General features: G+C 41.0%; 1 protein-coding gene across 1 annotated transcript in view; it reads left to right on the top strand.

The window, feature by feature from the left end:
- The window catches only part of DLEC1 (DLEC1 cilia and flagella associated protein), a gene marked incomplete at its 5' end in the record, with an annotated part of 43,989 nt that overhangs the window by 9,890 nt on the left and 10,937 nt on the right, over positions 1-23,162 (top strand). The window contains 19 exons of the mRNA XM_082479759.1: positions 430-526; positions 1,720-1,806; positions 2,452-2,614; positions 3,931-4,123; positions 5,484-5,542; positions 6,085-6,259; positions 8,044-8,140; positions 8,375-8,505; positions 8,815-8,973; positions 10,851-10,990; positions 11,242-11,395; positions 14,449-14,559; positions 16,015-16,145; positions 17,135-17,320; positions 17,806-17,873; positions 19,065-19,216; positions 20,560-20,663; positions 21,590-21,660; positions 22,731-22,948. Coding sequence (XP_082335885.1) covers positions 430-526; positions 1,720-1,806; positions 2,452-2,614; positions 3,931-4,123; positions 5,484-5,542; positions 6,085-6,259; positions 8,044-8,140; positions 8,375-8,505; positions 8,815-8,973; positions 10,851-10,990; positions 11,242-11,395; positions 14,449-14,559; positions 16,015-16,145; positions 17,135-17,320; positions 17,806-17,873; positions 19,065-19,216; positions 20,560-20,663; positions 21,590-21,660; positions 22,731-22,948 — 2,496 coding nt within the window. The remainder of the gene's footprint in view (positions 1-429; positions 527-1,719; positions 1,807-2,451; positions 2,615-3,930; positions 4,124-5,483; positions 5,543-6,084; positions 6,260-8,043; positions 8,141-8,374; positions 8,506-8,814; positions 8,974-10,850; positions 10,991-11,241; positions 11,396-14,448; positions 14,560-16,014; positions 16,146-17,134; positions 17,321-17,805; positions 17,874-19,064; positions 19,217-20,559; positions 20,664-21,589; positions 21,661-22,730; positions 22,949-23,162) is intronic.

Raw genomic sequence — 23,162 nt, forward strand, 5'->3', positions numbered from 1 at the left:
AAATGCACAAAGAAGATAAGGTGTGACTGGTAGAATGGCATTTTAAGTGCTAGAGAAAATGCTAATGGCATAGTTAATGTGCCGGGTTGTCCCTCCTGAAACACTTCACAGTTCCAACTCAAAGTGAGTCATAAGCATGAAGAAACAGACAGAGCTCCTATGCTTGGGCATGGCTATTCTTCTGTGAAAATGAATATTAGGGCTCCTGACACTATCATTTGTCTTTGGAGACAGCATCTTTCCTCCTGCTTTCACCAAATAATTATAAAGCATAGAGCATTTCTTATTAAGCTATATACTTAAGCCTCATACTATTGACACGTGTGAAAAAAAATTATGGTAAGCAGTAGAACAGTGATGTAGTAGTATACTGCTTATTTTAGGTAACCCTGATCAATTTCTTAATCTTTCTTTTTTTTAACACCCTAGTCTGTTGCCACTGTTGGTTTTGTGATACAAGATCCTTTTGGGATCCGTCCGGCTGTTTTTGAGCTAGTTCCAGGGCAGAGTACAACAGTAGAGGTTAGTACCAACTACTATAGAAAGTATTTGTACTTTACCAAATACATTAGCAAATAAGAATCATTTAGAAGATCTTGGCTGGACCTTACGAATTCAGGTGTGTGAGAGCAAAAATGCGCACATCCTTTTGTGCAATTATGCTGGAAGAGTTGCAATTGTGGGTCACTGGAGAGTCTTTCATTGCAACTTCCAAGCCTTGCTTACCCACTCAGAGACCAGTCAGATTTTCCCCACAGAAATATTCCTGTTAAAGAAAACAGGAATCTGAGAACACAGGAGTCCTTATTTCACTCCAGCTGGGGAGTCAAGTCCAAGAAACTTTTCCTTTCTGAGCTTCCTAGGAAAAAAAAAAGGACATTTTGGGAAAAAAAAATTCTTTCCTTGTAGAGCGGCAGCTACAAATCCTTCACTTATGCTGTGCTCTTTCCTGAAGAAGATCCTGCAGTAGGTGTGCATTACTGCTTTCTCTAACGTGGGCCACATTTTATTATAGCATCACCATGGGGAGAGGAAGAGTGATATGGAGAGTACGGCTAACCTCCAGCCCTTCCTTCCTCCAGTACCTCCTGGCTGTTGATAAGAGGAACGGCTCGGGCAAGTGTGGATAAAGGAGAAACGTTTCTCCTCCTTTCTGTCTCCCCAGGTGCATTGCTTCAGCAGGGCCAGGCACATGTGGGAGAGAAAGAGGAGACGGATTTAGCATAGGTTGGGTTTGCAGGCAGTAATGTATAAGAGGCAGAATAGCCATGGGGAACATTACACAGCCAAAGGTTTTGGCCCGTGACCCAGTTTTGTGGAGGTAGAGCTCAGGGAAGGCACACAGCAGCTGCTCTGCTGACACTGTTGTAGCTTGACAGGCAGCAGTGGCATTGCTCAGTAAGTGACTGAGGGCAGATGAGATTCTGAGGATGCAATTCATACAACTAACTCAGCAGACTGCTCACATCTCCAGTGAGTGCAAAGGCAGCTTCTGGTAACCATCCCGATACACACATGTAAGTTTAGTGAACCCGAAAACACCTATTTATTTCTGGTCTGTATTAAGGAAATGTGACACTTTCTGTTTCTTGCAAATGTAAGATTTTGTTACTAATCACTAGTACTGTCTTTTAGTGAATGTTTATGAATTGAAGTTTATTACTTCCTGGAGAGAAATCAGTTACAGATATTGCTATTTCATTTCTCTCTTTCAGATAGTGTTTTTCCCTTCTTTTCCAGAAGTCTCACAGCAAACATACACCATTGTTTGTGACAATTGCCAAGTCAATGATGTTACAGTCACAGGTTTGTTTCTAACACCTTTCAGAGATCATGTTTCTAACACTGTAGATACTCAAATAACGTCAGTGGTGGTTGATGGCTTGAAGTGATGGTAAGATTTTATGTCATTGGATTAAGCAAATACTTCAGGAGAGACAGGCAGTCTTTGGATTAGCTAATGAAACCAGTTAAAATTCTTGTAAATGTTAGTGCTTGTCCTGTAGTGTAATTGTGAGTGCTACAACATTAGGCTTGACTTGAAGTCTATTTAATCACTTTATTACAGGCATTTCCTTTGGAAATTTTTGAATACTTCATTTGCTGCTTACTTTTATTTTAATATACTGCTCAAAACATCTGGGAGCCATGTCATCAACCATTGCAAGCATTCTGCTCACCTCAGTGAAACGATGCTGATATAAGTGAGCTGAGGTTGTGGCCCTGAAATACAAATCTGTTAAATTCATGAAGAGAAGATCTCTATTGATATATGTTGATGAACAAAGAACATCAGGAAAATATTGTACAATTAACACATTGGAGTTCTGAAACTTGAGGAAACACCAAATGTAATCAGTAATGGCCATTTCTGGCATTTGCTGTTAATGAGTAATACGAACAATGTTAAAAGCCAGAGGGTAAACAGTAATACCTACTTATTTTTTCAAGGGGTTGGACAGCTGATAGCTCTGGAGCTTTTGTTCATCACGGGTGGAGAAAGCAAACCCGAACTTGGTGAAGTTACTGATGTAACAGCACAGCATCTCATACGATTTGAACCCCAAAACCCACACACCACCGAGGAGAAGAAATTGGTCATAAGAAACTCTACGTACGTAGCTTCTATTAATAGCGTAATGGTCTGCAGTCTGAACATACTGGTGGGGATCTCGTTTGTGATACCATCCTCTGTCAAGCTGGAGAAACCTTCATGCACTTGATAAACTTTGTGCAGAAGCCTTGCTTCTTTTTGCTCCATTGTTTTGTAATTAAGGTTCGAGGATATGGTTGTAAGAGCAGGAACATTGTATATAGTTCATATACTGCTGCGGTCAATGTATTTGCCTCAATATAGATAAATATACAACTGCAAAAGATTCATAAATATGGATAGCTGCAGGAAATATTTAACAGGGTCATCAAGATGTGATTTATCTAACTTTACATGTCTACAATGTATACTTGTACAATTGAGCTAAGCACCTTGTACTCTTTTCCTTTCATAGTGCAGGGAAATAGATACTTTTAAGGATGTTTGGGTATAGAAAGTGTGATTCAGTGAACTGGATACTGTAAACTGACGAAGGATGTGACTATGCCAGTTTCCACATTTTCTCTGTTTTATAATTCTGACAGCAGTCTCTGCACGTCTGGTGTCAGCGTTTGTATGAAACCAAGCTGAACAGGCTGAGACTGAACTCCACAGAAGCAGGAAAGAGAGAACTTTCTACTGTTAGAGAAAGTGATAAGAGAAATTGTACATGTTCAGTTTTATGTCATTGATAGTCACTTTCAAATTCCAGTGTTCTTCCTCCCCTTAGTAAGGCAAAGTTTTTGAGGTCAGTAGGAGCAAGGTTTTAAAACCCATGAACGCATTCCGTGGAACACTATTTTGCTGAAGCAACTCATTTAAGCAACCTTTCCTGGATTACAAAGAGTATTACAGAGCCATTGCTATAATCTTCGCTGGAGCCCCTGTGTTTCTGGATATGTTAAGGACCACAGCTTGCACTTGGATTAAACTCAGAATGTTATGTAGATCATGAGCAGCGATCCAATGCAAACATACTGATATCAGCAGGAATTGTCCTCTTGAACTCAGATTCTTGAAAAAAGAGTTGTAGAATTTCCTAGAAGTTGCGTTACGTGACAAGTTAAATAAGGCAAGAAAGAGTTAACATATCTTACATATTTATATAATTTACTTCCACATATCAGCATGTTCTTTGTACCATTTATATACTTTTATTCTATGCTGCCTCATCAGCTTTGTAGCTTGCAAAAACTGTTACATCTAACCCTTGTAATTTTTAAGGAGAGGAAATCCCTACATGGAAAAAGGAACTGAAAATTTTCTTACGATGTCTTACTCAAAAATGTCAATTTTTTTTCATTATAGCTTTTTGTTGGTTGTTGATCTCTTCGCAGACACGTAGAACTTCCTTTCTACTGGCAGATAATAAAGCCTAATCTGAAACCATTAATACCAGAAGGAACCACAGACTTTACGAAGCTTAAATACAATCGAGACACAGAGTCAGCATTCTCCCTAAATCCTGAGCAGGGAGTTTTGCTTCCCCATGCTGATCATGAGTTTATTCTCACTTACACTCCACAGGAGGTATGGCTTGTGATTCCCTCCTATCTACAAACTCCAGCTGTGTATTTTTATGCAAGTCATAAAATCCTTGCTGTGCTGCTTTCTGAATTAAATTTAATTAGCTGGTACTATGCTCTGATAAACAGTGTTCAAAATGTAAAAAGTTACTGAAAGAAAACATGTTTTGACTACAAAATATGAGACAGTTTCTGATCTCGTCATTTTTGGTACTGATTGGACACAATTAATTTTACACTGAAACTGTGGACACATCCTCATAGCTGCAGCTGTGCAGGCTGGTGAAGTTACCGCTCTCGCATCACCAGCTCCTCCACAATCCCCTGACCCTTCCCATCTTCTGAGTGAGCTGCTTTAGGGATGTGCCCCATACCTGCTGCAGCCTAAATGAGTTTGGTTAGCAAACAGTCATTATTTAAACTGTTTCCAACTGTAGCTTTTTGGGGTTGAAATGTGTCCTATGAACAGCTGTGTGGTAAATTAAGGCAGTAGTGGCCGCCTTTGGCAGAGAAATGATGGTATGCAGCTGTGCATAAAGAGGGGTGCAACAATGTTTGAATGCAGCTGTACCAGTGACTGTTGTCCTAGTTTCAGCTCTGCTGTTCGTGTAAATAAGGAGTATGAGCTCACTGTATTTAAAGAAACTAGATCTAAAGTAAGCCCAAGAGGGGGAATATCCCATGCTGTGCTGATTGACAGACACAGGAATACCTCACATAAGTGTGGAAGAGAAACTAACTGGGTTTTTTAAATACTTTAATTAGTTAATAGAAAGATATATTAATGATGGTATAAAGATTTTAATTTTTTAACAAAAATATATTGAATTAACGTATACACTTAAATTAACATCTTGCTACAGACAAATGAAGCCCTTCAAATTTAAGGCCTGCTTCTGCATTTCCTTTTTTTTCCCCATTAGAATATAGAAGGCATCCTCTTTTCCCATGACAGAAAAGTAGTGAGTTTTACTTAAAATCAGATTGATGGTCAATTAAGCTAAACACCTTGGAGCAGTTAGAAGAAACTTTAAGTTAGTACAGCAGTACTGGTGTTAATTTGGGGAGCCTTTGCAGATGTTTGTGTGTAGTATGCAATATACTAGGGAAATAATAACAGACATGTCAAAAATGAGTACTTTTCTTGGAACCGTACACCATGAGATCAGAATCTGGCTTAATGTTTTGCAGTCAAACATGTTTTCTTTTAGTAACTCTAGAGTTTGAATATTGTTTATATCAGACCTTAGAACTCCAATGATGATAGTTCATCCTTTAAATGTTAACTAGTTTTTCATCTTTTTTTAATCCTCAACATAATTGATTACTTAACTTTAAAATCCTCTCCTTCTTCATCTGTATAGCTGAGGAGTTATCACAGCGTGATTCAGATGGTATTGAGGGACATCCCAGAATCACCTTGGTAAGCTGAGAAACAGTATTTCCCGGTAAGATGTGTAGCCACATTTTAGCTATGCTGTTACATTAAGTTGCTGGGATTCTTCATCTTTCTGGTGATGATGGACTGACAATTATAAATTATGTTATCTGCACAACTAATTGTGGTACAAAGAGCATCTCTGTGATCTTCCTGCATGTCTGAACACATGCCTTAGCCCTAGCTAGGGCTGCATCTCTCTTGGAAAAAATAATACTGTCATTTTGTCTGTTTATTTCCCAGCTGAAATTTCCAGCAGGTTTTCCTGTTATTACTGTTTGTCACAGCAGTCTATGACTTACTTACATGTTTCTTCGTGAACAGACTGGGACTACTAGAATACATTAAAGAACTACTGTCATTTTTCCAGTTTTTATTTGTCCCCGGCCTGAACTAACTGTACACAGGCAGTCTGTAGTTGAGACACTTTTGATGATTTTCAGTTTTGATCTGGCAATTAAAAGATGGGATGCAATTTAAACACCAGTTTAAGATGCTTGATAATTCTACTGTATTTCCTCCCAAAGTTTAGTAAAAGAGGGGATGCTTCAAAATATCCCAGCATATAAAACAGAGGATGTAATAGCACTGGAAATAGAAGTTAAAGGATCTACAGAACCATTTCATCTTCTTCTGGAACCATACGCCATTGTTGTTCCTGGAGAAAACTTTATTGGTGTAAAAGTCAGAAAAACATTTAAGGTTTGTTTGCTTTTAATTTCATTGTTATCATGTGCTTTGTGTCACTAGATGTCATAGGTGTTATTAGAAGATATCAGACAAACCATGTTATTTTAGTTTTTCTTAAATATTTTGAAAGGAGACTCTGACTCCGGGAGGGTCTGTACTGAATTCCCTAGCAAGCCTCCTTAGCCCTACACTCCAAGCAGCAGGCTTTGTTCTTTTTTCATCTCTCAGGTTTGACACCACAGAGTTTTACCCTTCTAAATGTTTTTCTGGGTCACAAACCTGTTGTTTATCACTTTGTCACTCCTGTAGTGTAAAAGTTTTCCAGCTGGGGGGAGTAGCCAATGGATGATTAAATTACTTCATAACAGAGGCACTGTTCATTCAAAGGACTACAGCAAGCACAGAAGAGCTACAAAAGTCACATATAATGCACCTTACTAGACCTTATTCTTTTCTGCAGGTTCTGATAATTTCTGTTTGACCATTATGAGACAGACTGCTGCTGCAATTGTCCACTCACAGAGTGTCCTCTTCACTATAAATCAGGGTCCTTTTGATCCTTGGGAAAAATAGGCCTGTTAGCAAGAGCCAGGCAGGGATACACTTCCTAGTTAATGGTCTTTCCATTTTTTTCTTAAAGATCCTGCTAAATCAGCGTTTAGTTTTATGCTTTTTCTTCCTAGAAGTACTTTTTCAGCTGAAGGCATCCATTTCATACCTTCCAGTAATCCAGTATAGCTAAAGGTGTGGTATAGGTAGTTAAGTCAATTACTAATTATATAATGCCATTCCTCACACTTTCCAATTGTTTTTCCTAGTCTTAAAAATATAAGAATTTGAACTGTGCTTAAAGATAATTGTGCTTCAAAGAACAAAGTTATTTGCTGTAATTAAGAAATAACGTCTGAGTAGATCTGCAGAGCAGGCCAAAGATTTCAAGAGCTTGCATCTCCCTCACAAACAGATCCTTTGCCAAAAACATCCTGTTCTCAAAAGAAGGATTTAAAGTTTAAACTTTGAAGGTTTGTAACATTTTTTAAAAATGGGGGAAAAGTGTAAAAGGTTTCAAATATGATAAAGAATGGCTAATGGATTTTCTTTAAGTTTCAGAAAATACCTTCACTAGTGTGAAGGTAGCCACTGAGTTCATCTGACTAAATACAGTGCTTTCAGCATATATCTCCACATCTGAGCTACCTGCTCTAAGCTTTCCTTAGAGTCCTTGGACATCCGGTTGGCAGCGTCCAGGGGGTGATTCATCTCATCCCACAGGCTAAAATAGGTCAGAGGAATTGTTTCCAGCACTGTCTAATTGGCTCTATTTTCAGAAAAGAAAATTCCTAGGAGATGAGGTCAGATGTAGAGCTCTTCTCTATTTTGCAGACACCTGAAGTGCAGTCAGGTGAATCCTACTTCTTCTTGTCCTTGTTTTAAATCACAGAGGAGAAAGGAAAGGGAGGACACAATGTTATCACGAAAATAACGGTAGTTAGTGTGTGGCATTGGATTAGTACTGTTCAAGTAAGAGGTTAGATGAAGTTTTGTGCCTTTCCATTCTTACTGTGCTCAGTTTATTTCAAGATTCAGGTGATGATACAGTATGTTGTACCTAGATTCAAGATATATTAGTAGGTTGTAATGTTTAGTGGTGATCAGGATATGGTTAGATTTTGCACAGTATGTGATGTAAGACTTGCAATACCTAGCTTGCAGGGCATCAGTACTCTCAGTAAATTGGCTTGTTGCTATGAAAGCGTAAAGTGCATTAATTATCTCATTAATTTTAATTGGTTTAGATGTGGAATAACAGCAAATCACTGATCAAGTACACGTGGGAGAGAGCCGTGCCCTGTGACATCATCATGGAAGTTGAACCTCATACTGGCATCATAGGTAAACTTTCTGTGATTTGCAAGCATCAATTAATGACAGAAATATTTAAATTGGTATGAATGGAAGAGAAAAGTCACAGAGCACTGTAATGCAAACTGCAAAAAAAGACCTGTTCCCCAGCCCACCGGAGCCAGCAGGAGACTTAATTTGCTTCCAGGATCTTAAATAACAGGCTTGCAGCAGGTGGTTTCTTTGCAAAATGGTGAGACAGGACCCTGAATTTTTCTTTTCTAGATATGAATAAATGCTGTGAATTTGAACTGGCAATTACTGGAAGCAAACCTGGGTGCATCAGCCGTAACCTGCAATGTAAAATTGAACACTGCCCAGAGCCAGTTGTGCTGCACGTTAAGGCTGCTTTTAAGGTAAGGAACATTCAGTGTTGTGGGATGACTAGCTGTGGGGCCTGGCCACTGTCCATATAAAGCTTTTTGCCTCTCAAAGGCGTGACAAATCTAAAGCAGTTACAAACAGGAGGTATTTTTGCTGTGTAGTAACTATTGAGGCAATGTTGATACTCCCATGACAATAAGAATTTTTCTGTATTATACGCAATGCATTTGCTTTCTCCTATTCTCTGTGAAATTGAATGTTAATCTTAGATAATGTATGCTTCTTAATTAGGCAGGATTGGCAGAAGTGTCCATTCTGACATCTGTTTCCTGGTGTCCTAGGGTCCGCTTCTTTGTATTGATGTTCCGTCACTCCAGTTAGGTTTGACTAAGCAGGGTGAGAGCGTGCTAAGAACCTTTGAGATTAAAAATCTGTGTCAGCTGCCAGCACAATGGAGAATGCAAGAAAGCCAGGTTTGTCTAGCTGAAAGGAATGAAGAGGTAAGTCACTGCTATACCTGGCTGTGCTCCCTCTTTAGCTAATTTTTCCTTACACTTAGGTCTTGTAATGTTTATTCCAGATATGAAATGTTCTAATTTCTGTGACTTCTTATGAAATTGGTTCTGCACAGTTCCATAAGTGCACAAGTTCTTTTGAGATTAAATGCTTCTTTGCAATTTTTCTCTATTTCCATTTATTACAAATCCCCTGCCACCCTGATCCAAAGACACATGGAGTATTTCCTGTATGACAGGAACTAGATCAGTTGCTGCTGATATAAATTAGAGGGTAAGACTTTATCAGAACTGAGGCTGCTAAACACTCCTCCCACACACCCACATCAGCATCTCGGACAAAAATCTCAGCACCTACTGGATTGGGCCTTTTTGCTTTAAACAATAGCTTTGAAACACACAGGTGTGTCCCAAAATAACTTTTGTCCACAATGAATACTGAAACTATTTTTTAGTATTATCTAGACTGTGATGTGTCAAATGCAGTCCATTTCAGTCTGACTTCAGAGCTCATTCCAGCATTTCATGTGAAATAACTAAAGCAGCTTGGAGGTAATACTGGTGGCAAAGATTTGAGCGGGAGCTGCTCTCTGCAGACCATCACATATTCCTAACATTAAAAAAAAAAAAAAGAAAAGAAAAGGAAGGAAAAATACTTATTTTTATTATTTGTGGTGCACAGTGGGCTTTGTACCTAGATTTATCCTTGGTGTTATTCATTAAAGGTAAGTGAGGAAATCTGGACTCTGGGGTAAGTGCTTTTTGTTGTAACAAAAGGCCAAATTCTTCCTGTAGGCCTCTTTACATAATTACCCATGCAAGGAATTGAGTTCACTTGTTTCATGGCAAAATTAGTTTAAATGCTGTTCAGATCCTCTGTTTTTCTGGACAGACTGTCAGTTTTGCAATGGAGAGCGGAGTTGTTAAGCAGGAACTTTCCATTGACCATCAGGAGATGGAAGCCTGCGAGAAGTTGTACTGTATCCCCACGAGTTCTCAAGCTTTGTTTTCTTTTCTATGTATCATGTAGATATATCAACAACTTTGGGTGAAAGTTGATGGCAAAAAGAAAAGATTTATGAGTCGTGGGTATGGCAGCCTTGCAAAACAGTGTGTGTGTCTATACCTTTTCCCCCAGAACAGTTATAGTGTGCCTGATTAGGGACAGGAGTGCCCTGTAGGAGACCCTGTCCTCACAGTCCTCAAGCCCTTACTTCTCACTGTTATTCCTTCATCCCCTCCCATTCCCAACAATTCCCAGAACCCCAGAGAGATTTTAGACTTAATCTCCTGACTTCTATGATCTTCACTGATATATGAATGTATCATCATATCATTTTCACTGATATATGATTCATATATCAGTGAAGATCATGTATCAAGTGCTCCATTCCCCCTGCGTAAGAGCTACCCCTTTCCTTTCCTGAACGTCTCCAGCCCCCATCCCACACTGGTGCTCTTTCTGACTCCTCCAGCCCTTCTTTCTTTATCTTCTGTCCAAGAATCTCTCAAATTTGTGGCACCTAACATAGCTGCTGCTCAGCCCCTCCACTTGGGAGGAGACACTGCTGCTGACTGCTGCTCCTTCACATTCCCCCTCACTCCAAGCACAGGCATCCCTATTATGCCCTTGGCTCTGACTACCCTTCTGCTAGGTCACTGCCTTTTTATTACCTCTCCCCATAGAAGGAAAACTGTGCTTACTGAAATCAACCCAGGTGGGAATCCAGGGGCACAGAGAAATTACATGTCTGAGGGAAAAACTAGGTACATGCAAGTCCTGATCAGATTGTGTGGCTTCAGCATTTTACACTTGTTTTGCAGGTGTCAAAGAAATTTCTATTTCCTCTCGCCTCTCCTAGGTATCTCCCTTTACCATCCAACCATCTGCTGGAGAAATACCTCCTCTGGGTATATGCAGTGTGTCAGTTCAGTTCACATCATTGCTGTGCCAGCGTCTCCAGACAGTATTAGAACTAGAGGTAGAAAATGGAGAAGGAAGGTAAGGGGGAAAGTGGCATTCTGCTTTGTTTTTTCCTGAGATTTAAATGTGACTTTCACTTTTGGTAGTTTTACCTCCTAAAACAAAAATATGTAGCAGGAACTCAGAATGGGGTTGTGTAACCTATCAATGAACTATCAAATCTCTAATATTGCTAAATAAACATCATCATCATTCTTTCCAGTGTGCTGTTGTATGTCTAGCACATTTCATTAACAATAACAATAGACCATCTGTGTGTTTATTTCCAGTCATCTTCCTGTTTTTGTTGAAGTTCAGACCCCCCAAGCGTGCCTGATATCTAGTCATCTAGTATTCACTGAAATTTATGCTGGAGTTCCTGCCAAAGCAACCAGCAAACTTTTTAACCAGACACTGCTGCCAGCAAAATACTTATGGGGAAAGGTAAATGCACTTCTAATGGATGAAGAATACAGCAGGGATGGAAATTGTAATTTCTATAAAAATACACACTACTCTTAAAAGCTTTTCTGATGTATCCTTAGAGTAGTGATTCCTGTTTACTGGCTTATGAGCAAGACTTCAACTTGAGACCAGCCTTGAAAAGATTATCCACCAGTTGATATTAATATCCTCTTACTGTCTGTGGGTCATCCCCAGGAGAATGGGTGGGCAGATATGTGAGGGGACATAGGATGTAAGCTACCAGAGTATTAAACAAAGTACCATGGCAGTTTTGGGTTTGCATTTAATTCAGTAGAGCAAACAAACAATGGTGCTTTTGAATTGTGTTTAAATTTTGCTTAAATTTTACATTCTGAGTGGGATTCAGCTCACAGATTTGGACCCCTAAATTTAATGTCGGTATGCAGCCACACTACCCTTGACGCAGAATGCAAAGACGAGGGTTGGGAAAATGGAGAACCGCCCACTGTAGGTGAAGATCAAGTACGAGACCACCTGAGGAATCTGAAGGTACACAAGTCCATGGGACCTGATGAGATACATCCGCAGGTCCTGAGGGAGCCAGCGGATGAGGTCACTAAGCCACTAGCCATCATATTTGAGAAGTCGTGACGGCCTGGCGAGGTTCCTGCCGACTGGAAAAGGGGAAACATAACCCCTATTTTCAGAAAGGGAAATAAGGAAGACCCACGGAACTACAGGCCAGTCAGTCTCACCTCTGTGCCTGGCAAGATCATGGAGCAGATCCTCCTGGAAACTCTGCTGAGGCACATCAAAAACAAGGAGGTGATTGGTGACAGCCAGCATGGCTTCCCCAAGGGCAAGTCATGCCTGACAAATTTGGTGGCCTTCTACAAACGGGTTACAGTGGCAGTGGACAAGGGAAGATCAACTGATGTCATCTACTTGGATTTGTGCAAAGCATTTGACACTGTCCCACACGATATCCTGGTCTCTAAATTGAAGAGACATGGATTCGACAAATGGACCACTCGGTGGATAAAGAACTGGCTGGACGGTCGCACTCAAAGAGTTGTGGTCAACGGCTCGATGTCCAAGTGGAGAGCAGTGATGAGTGGCGTTCCTCAGGGGTCGGTACTGGGGCCTGTACTGTTCAACATCTTTGTCAGCGACATGGACAGTGGGGTCAAGTGTACCCTCAGCAAGTTTGCCAATGATACCAAGCTGTTTGGCGAGGTAGACACACTGGAGGGGAGGGATGCCATCCAGAGGGACCTGGACAGGTTGGAAAGGTGGGCCCAAGCCAACCTCATGCAGTTCAACAAGGCCAAGGGCAAGGTCTTACATCTGGGTTGGGGCAATCTTAAGCACAAATACAGGCTCAGCAGGGAATGGCTGGAGAGCAGCCCTGAGGAGAAGGACCTGGGGGTGCTGATTGACGAGAAGCTCAACATGAGCCAGCAATGTGCAATCGCAGCCCAGAAGGCCAACCGTATCCTGGGCTGCATCAGAAGAAGTGTGGCCGGCAGGTCAAAGGACGTGACCTGCTACCCTCTACTCTCGTGAGACCCCACTTGGAGTCCCCAACATAAGAAGGACAAGGACCTGATGGAGCGTGTCCAGAGGAGAGCCACGAGGATGATACGAGGGCTAGAGCACCTCTCCTATGAGGAAAGACTGAAAGGGTTGGGGCTGTTCAGTCTGCAGAAGAGAAGGCTCCGGGGAGATCTTATTGCGGCCTTCCAGTACATAAAGGGGGCCTACAGGAGAGCTGGGGAAGGACTTTTTACTAGGGCATGTAGTGATAGGACGAGGGGTAATGGCTTTAAACTGGAAGAGGGCAGGTTCAGATTAAATATTAGGAAGAAGTTTTTCACTTTGAGGGTGGTAAGGCACTGGAACAGGTTGCCCAGAGAGGTTGTTGAGGCCCCATCCCTGGAGGTGTTTAAGGCTGGATGTGGCCGTGGGCAACCTGGTCTAGTGGGAGGTGTCCCTGCCTATGGCAGGGGGGTTGGAACTCAATGATCCTCAAGGTCCTTTCCAACCTAAACCATTCTATGATTCTATGTAAGCTATGGACTGAACTCTCTTTTCAGTCAATGGAAGTCTGAGCAGGAAGTCAGTCACTAGAATATATATGTCTAGTGTCGCTATGGGTGCTGTAGAGTGTTCTTCATCACCTGCAGGTGTCACTCAAGAAGTCGGGTCTCTTGTAAGTCCTGTCATACCAGCCAGCCAGACTTGTATGGCTTGGCTACCCTATTTGCCTGTGTTTAGGCAACTGAATCCTATCTCATCTATACATCGATGGCGTCCAGAGAAGTGTTCATCTCCCCTTAAAAAGGATGCCTACTTTGGTCTGCAGAATGCTCTCTAGCACATACTAACTGGATGTCTGTTGGCTACAATGGTAGTGTTGATGCCCACTATGCATACAATTAGGTTAATTAGCCTGTAAGCTTGAATCCTGCTGTCAGTGCTTTGATCATTCAGATCTACTCTGACATCCAGGGTTTAGCTCAGTTGCCTACACAAAAGCATTCAGTGCCACCTGAGGTGTCCGTAGGTGCCCAAGACATCCTAACTGAGCATGTGGATGATATAGGATGATATAGGACCTACGGGAAAATGTTTTGGAACAGGTGGAGCCTAGGAGGGATATCCACAGCATTTTACATGGCATCTGATGTTCACACATGAGCAACGGAGTTGAACCACTGGATTTGTGCCCATGTGCATTTAGTCAATTAGGGAAGGTGCCAACACCAGGATTGTCTCTGTAGGCCACCTGTGTAGTCAGTAGAGAGAGATATGGCACCTGTAGGATCCTACTCCAATATCAGATAGGTTGACTTAACCCTGGAAAGGCTTGTGACTGTGCAAGGGACAACTGTGGCTCTGCTCCCAGCCCAGATGCCTCAACAAACTCTATGTGTTGCTACCTAAAAGTGTCCTAAACCTTAGAATAACTCTGTTCTTATAGTCCTCTTTGATCTGAAGAGAAAATCTGAAAGAATCAGTGTTAATGAATTAAGAGAGTTAGCTGAACGTCTGTCCTTTCTGTTCGGCAGCTCATTGGAAGTCAGGCAGCTTTCTGCTCCACCTCTGTCTCCCCAGCCAGTGGCACCTTAGGCCCAAATGAAGAAAAAGAATTCTGCATAGAGCTGTCAGCTACCATCGTGGTAAGTTTAAAAAAATTATCAAAACAGCAACACTGGCATTCTCATCTCACCTCCATCTGGCAAAAGGAAGGATTTTTATATATGAAATATAATGCTCTCTTTTTTTTGTAGAATATCTCTGAAATTGCTTTGCTTTAGACGTAACCATGGTTGAAGGCGAGAATTAGATCAGTCCACATGGTGTGCAATTTTCTACCCTGCCTCTTTGTTTCCCAACTGTTCTTGTTTTCTTTCTTTCTTGAATGCCTATTCAATTACTCTTAATGCTTATCACTTTTCTTAGAGCGTAAAGATGCTCACTTTGGATTATCCCAAATTAAATGTAGCAGACCGGCATATATAGCATACATTTGTTTTTCTGAATGCAACTGGGCTTATGACATTTTGATATTTGAAAACTTAAAAGGGGCTGATGGGACTGAGAGCCTGCAAAATAGGGCATAGACTGCAGCATTAACAAACTTAAGGCATTCAGCCATAGACTTTATAGAAGCATTCAAACAGCTGATTTAATGCAACTAAATAAAAGACCTTCCTATAGGTGTGGTGAATTAGTTCCCATTACAGTCACTGGAGACCTGAGTTTAATTTATTCACTTAAAAGCAGGTGTTTAGTAGTATTAGAGATGCCCCTGAAGATCTCAGATACCCATATATGTCTGGCATATGTGGCACAGGATCCCAGTAAACTTGAGCTTTCTTCATGGAAAACTGGAAGCTCACCAGGATACACTGGGCATCTGAAAGGGCACTTTTGCATATGGCTGGGGAACTGAATGCCATCCAAACCACCTACAAGAAAGGTTGTCCACATCGTAGGTGAGCTAAATGCCCAAGTACTATTAATGAATCAGTGGAGATTTAGAGCTCCTATTTGGAGTTCACCTTTATAGATGAACTCAAGGGCTCGCATATAGACAGTTACATTTAGAACTCTGAATCTGGAGCTGAATCCCATCTATTATTTTATGCAGTATGCACCAATTCACATATTGATAAGGCAAAAAAGAATAGTATTGTTGAATTAGCTAGAGTACTGGTGTAACTGTGTCACATAATTCATCCAAGTCCTGCTTTAAACCCAGCTAAAAAGAAAACCTTAGTTTTGGAAGATTATTTAAGCATGACTGGAAGTGATTAACACTTAGAGCTTCAACACTTGCAGGATAGGAAGTGTGTCAAAAATCACTAATGGAGCAGTTTTAGGCTTATAGAGTGATGCAGGACAAAGCCAAGAAACAGCCACAATTATTTACCTTGGTATTGCCTTCTAAGCAAATCTGATGCTGGCAGAAAATGCACTTAAAAGAATTCCGTAAAACTTTTCACAATTCTATTGTAGTTCTGGTTTTAGTCCAGTGAAATTTATACAGTTTCTAAATAAACTTCTTAATGAGGCTGCCTTTCCTCTCTGATGTTTGCTTCATTCACAAACTTGACTCTTCTCCTTTTAAGGGTGAGCTCAAAGACCTTGCCCTTTCCTGTAGCATAGAAGACATGATTGAACCCCTCTTTCTGAGCATTTCTGGAGAAGTGAAAGGATTGCATGTCACCTACTCATTACCTTGGGACAGTGGAGTTGCCAGGTAAATCAAGGAGTTGCCCCTGAACTGAACAAAAATTACTTCTTCCCAAAGCAAAAATACAATAGACAGGGGGGAAAAACCCACTTACCCATGTAAACTTAATTCCTCCTCCTGCTGTAGGCAGCAAGGACAGTGAAACGTGCTGCGACAATTCACTGAAGGTGCCTATGCGAAGAAAAGGTACTGGGTTTACACCCTGGCCAAATTCAGTGTTTTCATAAGCCCAAGGGAAGACTGGAGAACAACACTACTCCACTCCCACCATTGATTAGCTGAAACAAATTAAATCAACAACTGTAAAATCATTAATTCATGAATAATAAATTGGTGTGAAGTTAACTGCACATTAGTGAAACTTACGTTTCCGTCTTGTGTCTGTTCTCCCTTGTGCTCCTGGCACTTGTAACCTGACAGTTGCCTTAACGCTTTTGTATATAGACAGCATGAAAAATTACCTTTCTCCCTGGTAACCAAAATGTGGGACCTCTTCAGTCCCTCACATGTTTGTGAGTAACAACTATTTTCTGGAATGCCAAAAATTTGCAAATTCAATTCTTAGTTGTGAATTTAGAATTACAGAATTGAACCATTACGTCTGTTGTTGCACTGTGAGACGTGATAAATAAAGATGAATATACTTCCCTTTGACCTGATATTTCTGACTGATATTTATTTTATTTTTCTGATAGCATGATTACTCTCTTTTGGAATATGCTTGCCTTTATGTATTTTTGTACAAGTAAAAATGGCTTTAATTTGGTAGGTTGGCATGTTATACATGATAAAAATTCTACCCAAAACAAACACTTATGTGGACAGGAGTGAAAAAATGAAAATAGTAAATGCTGTTGACAAAAATAGTAGGCTGCATGGTCTTTTTACCCTGGTCATCACAACCACACTGCATATTACACTTTTTAAAATCTATTTAAATTATCTGTGGCATAATAAGACTGATGTTTTAATATTAATGTAACTTTTTCTGACAGTGATGAAAGACAGATGTTACAAAGCCCATGTGATCTTCTTTTGGACTTTGGATCTGAAGTTGCGTTTGAAGACATTGTAAAGCGTCAGCTAATTCTTACCAATCACACTGGAATCAGTGCTCCATTCAAACTAGAAGCTGAGTATTTTACTGGCTATTCACTTACTTCAGAACAAGAAATCTGCCTGTAAGTCTTGCTTTTCTGCATAATGACTCAAATACTAATTTAGCTCTGGATTAAATCTGAAATGAAGACAGACTGCTATTGCCTCTGTCACAAGATACACTTTCTGCAGTGCTCTGGTGGGCTTTTTTTAAGCTCTTATTCTGACTGTAGTAATGAAATCTGCTGGTGAGGTTTCCTGCAGAACCAGATAGCTTGCAATGCAAGGACAGAAGATTTAGCGGGTGTAGGTGGCAGAACACTATTGCTGCCAATGGATATAAGCTGGTGTACACCAACCAAGGCTCTGTTGTGTTAGATTGTACACAGTCTTACAACTCTCAAAGTGATTGGCTCCTAAGGACGTTACTTTCAAAAAATGCTTTGTAGGCAGTCCTTCTTTAAGTTACTATGGCTAGTAATTTAGGAGTCAGGTAGAGCTGTTACTTCAGTAGAGTCCGGCTCATTTCACAGAAACATTGTTGTGATTTTTTTATTTATTTTTCAAGCTCCTCAAGCCACCTGATGAAAAGAAGAGGGCCCATCACAAAACATGCAGCCAGAAAAGCACAGTCAGGTATGAGAATAGCTGTTAATCCCTGCAGTGGAGAGAAGGCAAAATCCAACTGACTGACATATTCAGCTTTGCATGTGCCAGTCAGGCACATTATTTTGTTCTTGGAGTATATCTGGCTAAGTCTGCACTGTTAAATGACTTAGTTCCTTGGTTCGTTCTTGAGTTTGAAATCCCACACTGCATAAGAATTAGATCAATCTCTCTCTGCTTCCTTTTTCCTTCTCTCCCCTCTTCTTTCTTTCTCCCCCTCCCTTTCTTTCTCTTTCCTCTTCTTTTTCTCAAAACAAGCAGTCTGAAACAAAGATGGGTGGTACTGGTGATAATTCACTCCCAGGATCACTCCTAGCACACAGTATGGATGACATGCATAACATTTGGCTATTTTCCTCCTACACAGCCTTCCAATACCATTGCAGCAAGCTTTTCTCTGTCAAACCCTTTTACATACCCTCCCCACTGTGGAAAGCTACGGCATAGCTCATCCATCATTTCTGATGCGTTGTACTGAAAAATAATATTTGGAGCCACATGAGACCCAGGGAGGGAGGAAATGGCAGCAAAATGCTGTAAAGCGTGGATGTGTCTTCTGTATCCAAAATAAAACTTGGACATACTGGTACCTTGCCATAGTGTTTGGTATCTGTTACAACGACAGAGCTTTTCAGATGTTGAATTAGTATTTAAGATTGGAAAAATGCTGTTCTGACAGATTCCATGCAAGCTTACTGATTTAGAAGGCGAGATGACTCATAAGGTGGAAAGGTTTTGTTCTTTGTAATTCATTCTTTGTGTTGAAGAGCACACAGAGGTTAACAGGCAGCTGCTAATAGAAAGATAATCAGCAAAAATTCCAGCTTATTTTTCTCAAGTTGAGGGTGTGTTTTCACGTAGCCAATTAGTGCCTTGCATATACCAAAGAGTCCTGGATCAGGTTGTTGGAAGGGACTCCCTCTATGAAATAATCTCTGCAGGATCTAGCTCTCAAAAAACAGGTGAAGACCCTCTGCAGAAGGGAACTCGGGTAAAGCGATATAAATGTGGGTTGTGTAAATGATCCCAGTTTTTTTTTAAGCCAGTGAGGTTACGGTGATGAAGACCAGCTAAAAATATGGTCTTATGTATTCTTTGGAAGACTAACATTGTTCATTTTCCTCAAAATTCATCAAATGCTTCTTTGCTATGCTCCTTCAGAGTTTGCAGCAGCAGTGCTGTCTCATGGGAAGGGAGTAGCTTTCCATATACAACCTTCCACAGGAACTCTTAAAGCCTTCCAGCAGCTAATCATAGAAATAACAGCTTACAACAACATGTGGGGAGAGTACCGGGATGATCTTGTCTGTAAGGTAGGTGGGACTTCAGTTTCAAGTGAAGTATTGCTATGGCAGATTTTACACCAATTATATTTCCTAGATTTCTTTTTGTTAAAAATACATTTCAATCTGTTAGGAGTTCTGTAAAAAAAAAATCAAGGTAGATATTGCTATACTGCTACCTACAACGACATGTAAGGAACAATTGTTTGCTCTTACAGTACGTGGTTTAGTTTTTGGGGTAACACGTTTATCCCCTGGGAGGTTTCCATGTGCTGACTGGAGCAATTTTGATTTATAAAGTCTGTTTGGTGACTGGCCAGTAGACTGCTCTGCTCTGCTCTACCAATACAATATATTTTGTTGTATGGAAAAGCTGCAGGGAAGCTCATGAATGTATGAGGTATCACATTCTCCTGCTGAGAAGAGCTTTCATTAGTATATGAATTAGGTGCCATCAAAAGAAACCAGTCAAAAATATTTGAAAATCATAGAATCATAGAATCATAGAATCAGTGAGGTTGGAAGGGACCTTTAAGATCATCAAGTCCAACCATTAACCTACCCTGATAAAAACACCACCACTCCTAAACCATGTCCCTAAGCACCTCATCTACCCTTTTCTTAAACACCTCCAGGGATGGTGAATCCACCACCTCTCTGGGCAGCTTATTCCAATGTTTAATAACCCTTTCAGTGAAAAAATGCTTCCTAACATCTAATCTAAACCTGCCCTGACATAACTTGAACCCATTTCCTCTTGTCCTATCACTTGTCGCCAGGGAGAAGAGGTCAGCTCCCATCTCTCTAAAACCTCCTTTCAGGTAGCTGTAGAGGGTGATAAGGTCTCCCCTCAGCCTCCTCTTCTCCAGGCTAAACAACCCCAGATCCCTCAGTCGTTCCTCATAAGGTTTGTCCTCCAGACCCTTCACCAGCTTTGTAGCCCTTCTCTGGACACGCTCCAACACCTCAATGTCCTTCTTGTAGTGAGGGGCCCAAAACTGAACACAGTACTCGAGGTGAGGCCTCACCAGTGCCGAGTACAGGGGGATGATTACTTCCCTAGTCCGGCTCACCACACTATTCCTGATGCAGGCCAGGATGGTGTTGGCCTTCTTGGCTGCCTGGGCACACTGCTGGCTCATGCTCAGCCGGTTGTCCACCAACACCCCCAGGTCCTTTTCTGCCAGGCAGCTTTCGAGCCACTCCGCCCCCAGTCTGTAGCGCTGCATGGGGTTGTTGTGACCCAAGTGCAGGACCCGACACTTGGCCTTGTTGAACCTCAGATCAAATCCAATCAGTTACGAACATAATTTTGTAACCCAGAGAACTGAAGTTTCATCTTGATTTTAATAGCAAAAATTCATTTTTAATAGGTTGGAGACTTACAACCTAAATTAATTCCTATGCAAATGACTGTGAAAGGCTGTCCAATCTTCCTGCAGATGACAGGACCACGAACAGAGCAACCCATAATCAGGTATAGCCCAAAATACTATCAGAGAAGTCAGACAAGTAAATACCATTGGACTATAGCCAACATATGCACTTGTTCGCATCTTTTCATGATATAATGAGAAGGTCAGCAAAGTGACTGTCAAGGTACAGTATCTGCTTCTGTAACACCAATACATCTGTCTCTGCCAGCATAATTAGAAAAAAATCTGCGTACAAGCCTTCTCGGGTTTACCAGCTATCACCGTTCTAGGCTTACAGTCATAGAAGTTCACCCAGTCTGGCCTTATCTGATTCTGTGGTGATCGAAACTGGTACACGGTGACAGTTCTCATCATCATCTGCAGTTCATTTCTCCCTGTCCCTTTACCCGGACCAGGAGAAATGCAGCCCCAAGGTAAACAGGGACAGGGGAAGGTTTACATCTTCGCATATGGTGAGTCACATCTGCACATGTGGGTGAGGGGTAAGGGTTGGTTTATGGGGACCGGGGCAGTACACACTCGGCCAGCTGCTATACAGCATGGCTTCTTCTTTCTAACTTCAGAGGAATTAGCATTATGTGTCATACTGCAGCCAAGAGCATTTGCAATGCCAGCTCTGTAACGGGCCATAGAAAATGGATTTAGTTATCCACCATAAAAAAACCTGGAAATCTGTGTCTGACATGGGTCTCTCCGCTGCTGCTGCTGCCAGAGTCTTTCACAAAAGCTGACTTCACATGTTTGCCCTGAAATGTCTGAGACAATGAAGAAAACTGGAAAAAAGAGGCTGATTAAATAAAGCAATATTGTACTTCACAGTATAGACCATGTTAACCTGATTGTCACTCTTAACAGGCTGCCAGTGCAGCCAGATATGTTCCCACGTTTAAACAAATCTTTAATGGAAAATCATTTCAGACATTCACTTATTTTCTGCATGTACTGACAGCAAGGTTTCCTCCCCCAGGTTTGGCACACATGTGTCTGGAGGGTGTCCTGTCTTTCGGAGGGTCCAGCTCAACAATCCCACTCCCTTCGGTAAGATTGACTTTTGTACAGGAAACATCGACACTTGTATTGCATTCTTTACAATACTAAAAATAGAACCCATTAGCATGTTAATCATAGAATCATGGAATGGTTTAGAGTTGGAAAGGACCTTGAAGATCATCAAGTTCCAACCCTCCTGCCATAGGCAGGGACACCTCCCACTAGACCAGGTTGCCCAAGGCCACGTCCAGTCTGGCCTTGAACACCTCCAGGGATGGGGCCTCAACAACCTCTCTGGGCAACGTGTTCCAGTGCCACACCACCCTCAAAGTAAAGTTAATTAACTGACATTCTTGTTTCCTAATCAGGGCATTCTTTGTAAGAATAACTGTATACAAGACAGCATCTAAGCTGTTTTCTAAATTGGTTACTACAGAACAATAGTACGTATTTGCAGGTCTTTAACTGCATAGTAGTCTTTTTCTTTATGGCATTACTGCCATGAATATTAGTTTGCTTTCTGCAACACTAAAGCATGTAATCTCCAGCCAGAGTGTAGTAGAATATATGTAATTGACTCAATGTTATTACTATGAAACAGCACATCCTATCCTGCTGTGTCTGGGCTTTCACTCATTGAAATGATGGGAACTGAGGATTTTCCATCCTGGTTTTGTGCATCTCTCACAGCGTTAGCCCCAGTCAATCAGATATGCTACCTGCTTCTTAGTGGCATCATCTGGTTCTTCTGTGGTTAGTCTTTTTTTCTCTTGAGTGAGATTTTAAGCTCTTCAGAGCAAAAATCAGGCACTTTTTTTTTTTTTCTGAATGCCACCAAACACCCTTGCTTAACAAACAAAATACTTGTAATTTATTTTAATGTTAATGAAAGTATAGTTTAGGCCCTAGAGAGCAGACAAGCTATAATAAGGTGATAGCACACATGGTCTTAAATCATTTTAGTTTACAGTAAACATGGAAAGCTTAAGATGTGTTTTAATACAAATCTGGTTGCTAGACACAAATTTGTTACTTGATATTCTGATTCTCCAGTACTAATTGAGCTATGAGTTTTCTCAATGACCGCAGGTAACTGTCCTTTCTCCTTTTCAATTCAGACATCCGCCTGGACTGGGAAATTTACAACCAAGAGCAAGATGATAAAAAGCTGGTGGACCTGTTGATGTTCTTTGGAGACCCTTTTCCTCCTAAGGACACAGATGAAAATGAGACTGCATCAACTGGTAGCAACTCAGAGTCAGAGATCGTGTTAAAGTTGGATCAAACTGCCATTCCCTGCGGAAGCATTTATCCAGCTTCGCAAACCACAGATGAGGTCAGCTATTAGCCTGTTTTTTATACTGCTGCTGAGATACATGATGGGTTTCTTGGCATGAAAGTCTGAAAACAATAACATGCAATATAACTTGTAACTAAGAGCTGGATTGTTAAAAGAAATGTCAGTTCCTCTCACAGTCAAAAAAGCAATACATGGGTAGATGGCTATTGATATCAGCAATCAGTTTCCGAAATGAGGTGTAAGCAAATCG

The sequence above is a fragment of the Vanellus vanellus genome, assembly GCF_965231255.1.
Source record: "Vanellus vanellus genome assembly, chromosome: 2".
Taxonomy (NCBI): Eukaryota; Metazoa; Chordata; class Aves; order Charadriiformes; family Charadriidae; genus Vanellus; species Vanellus vanellus.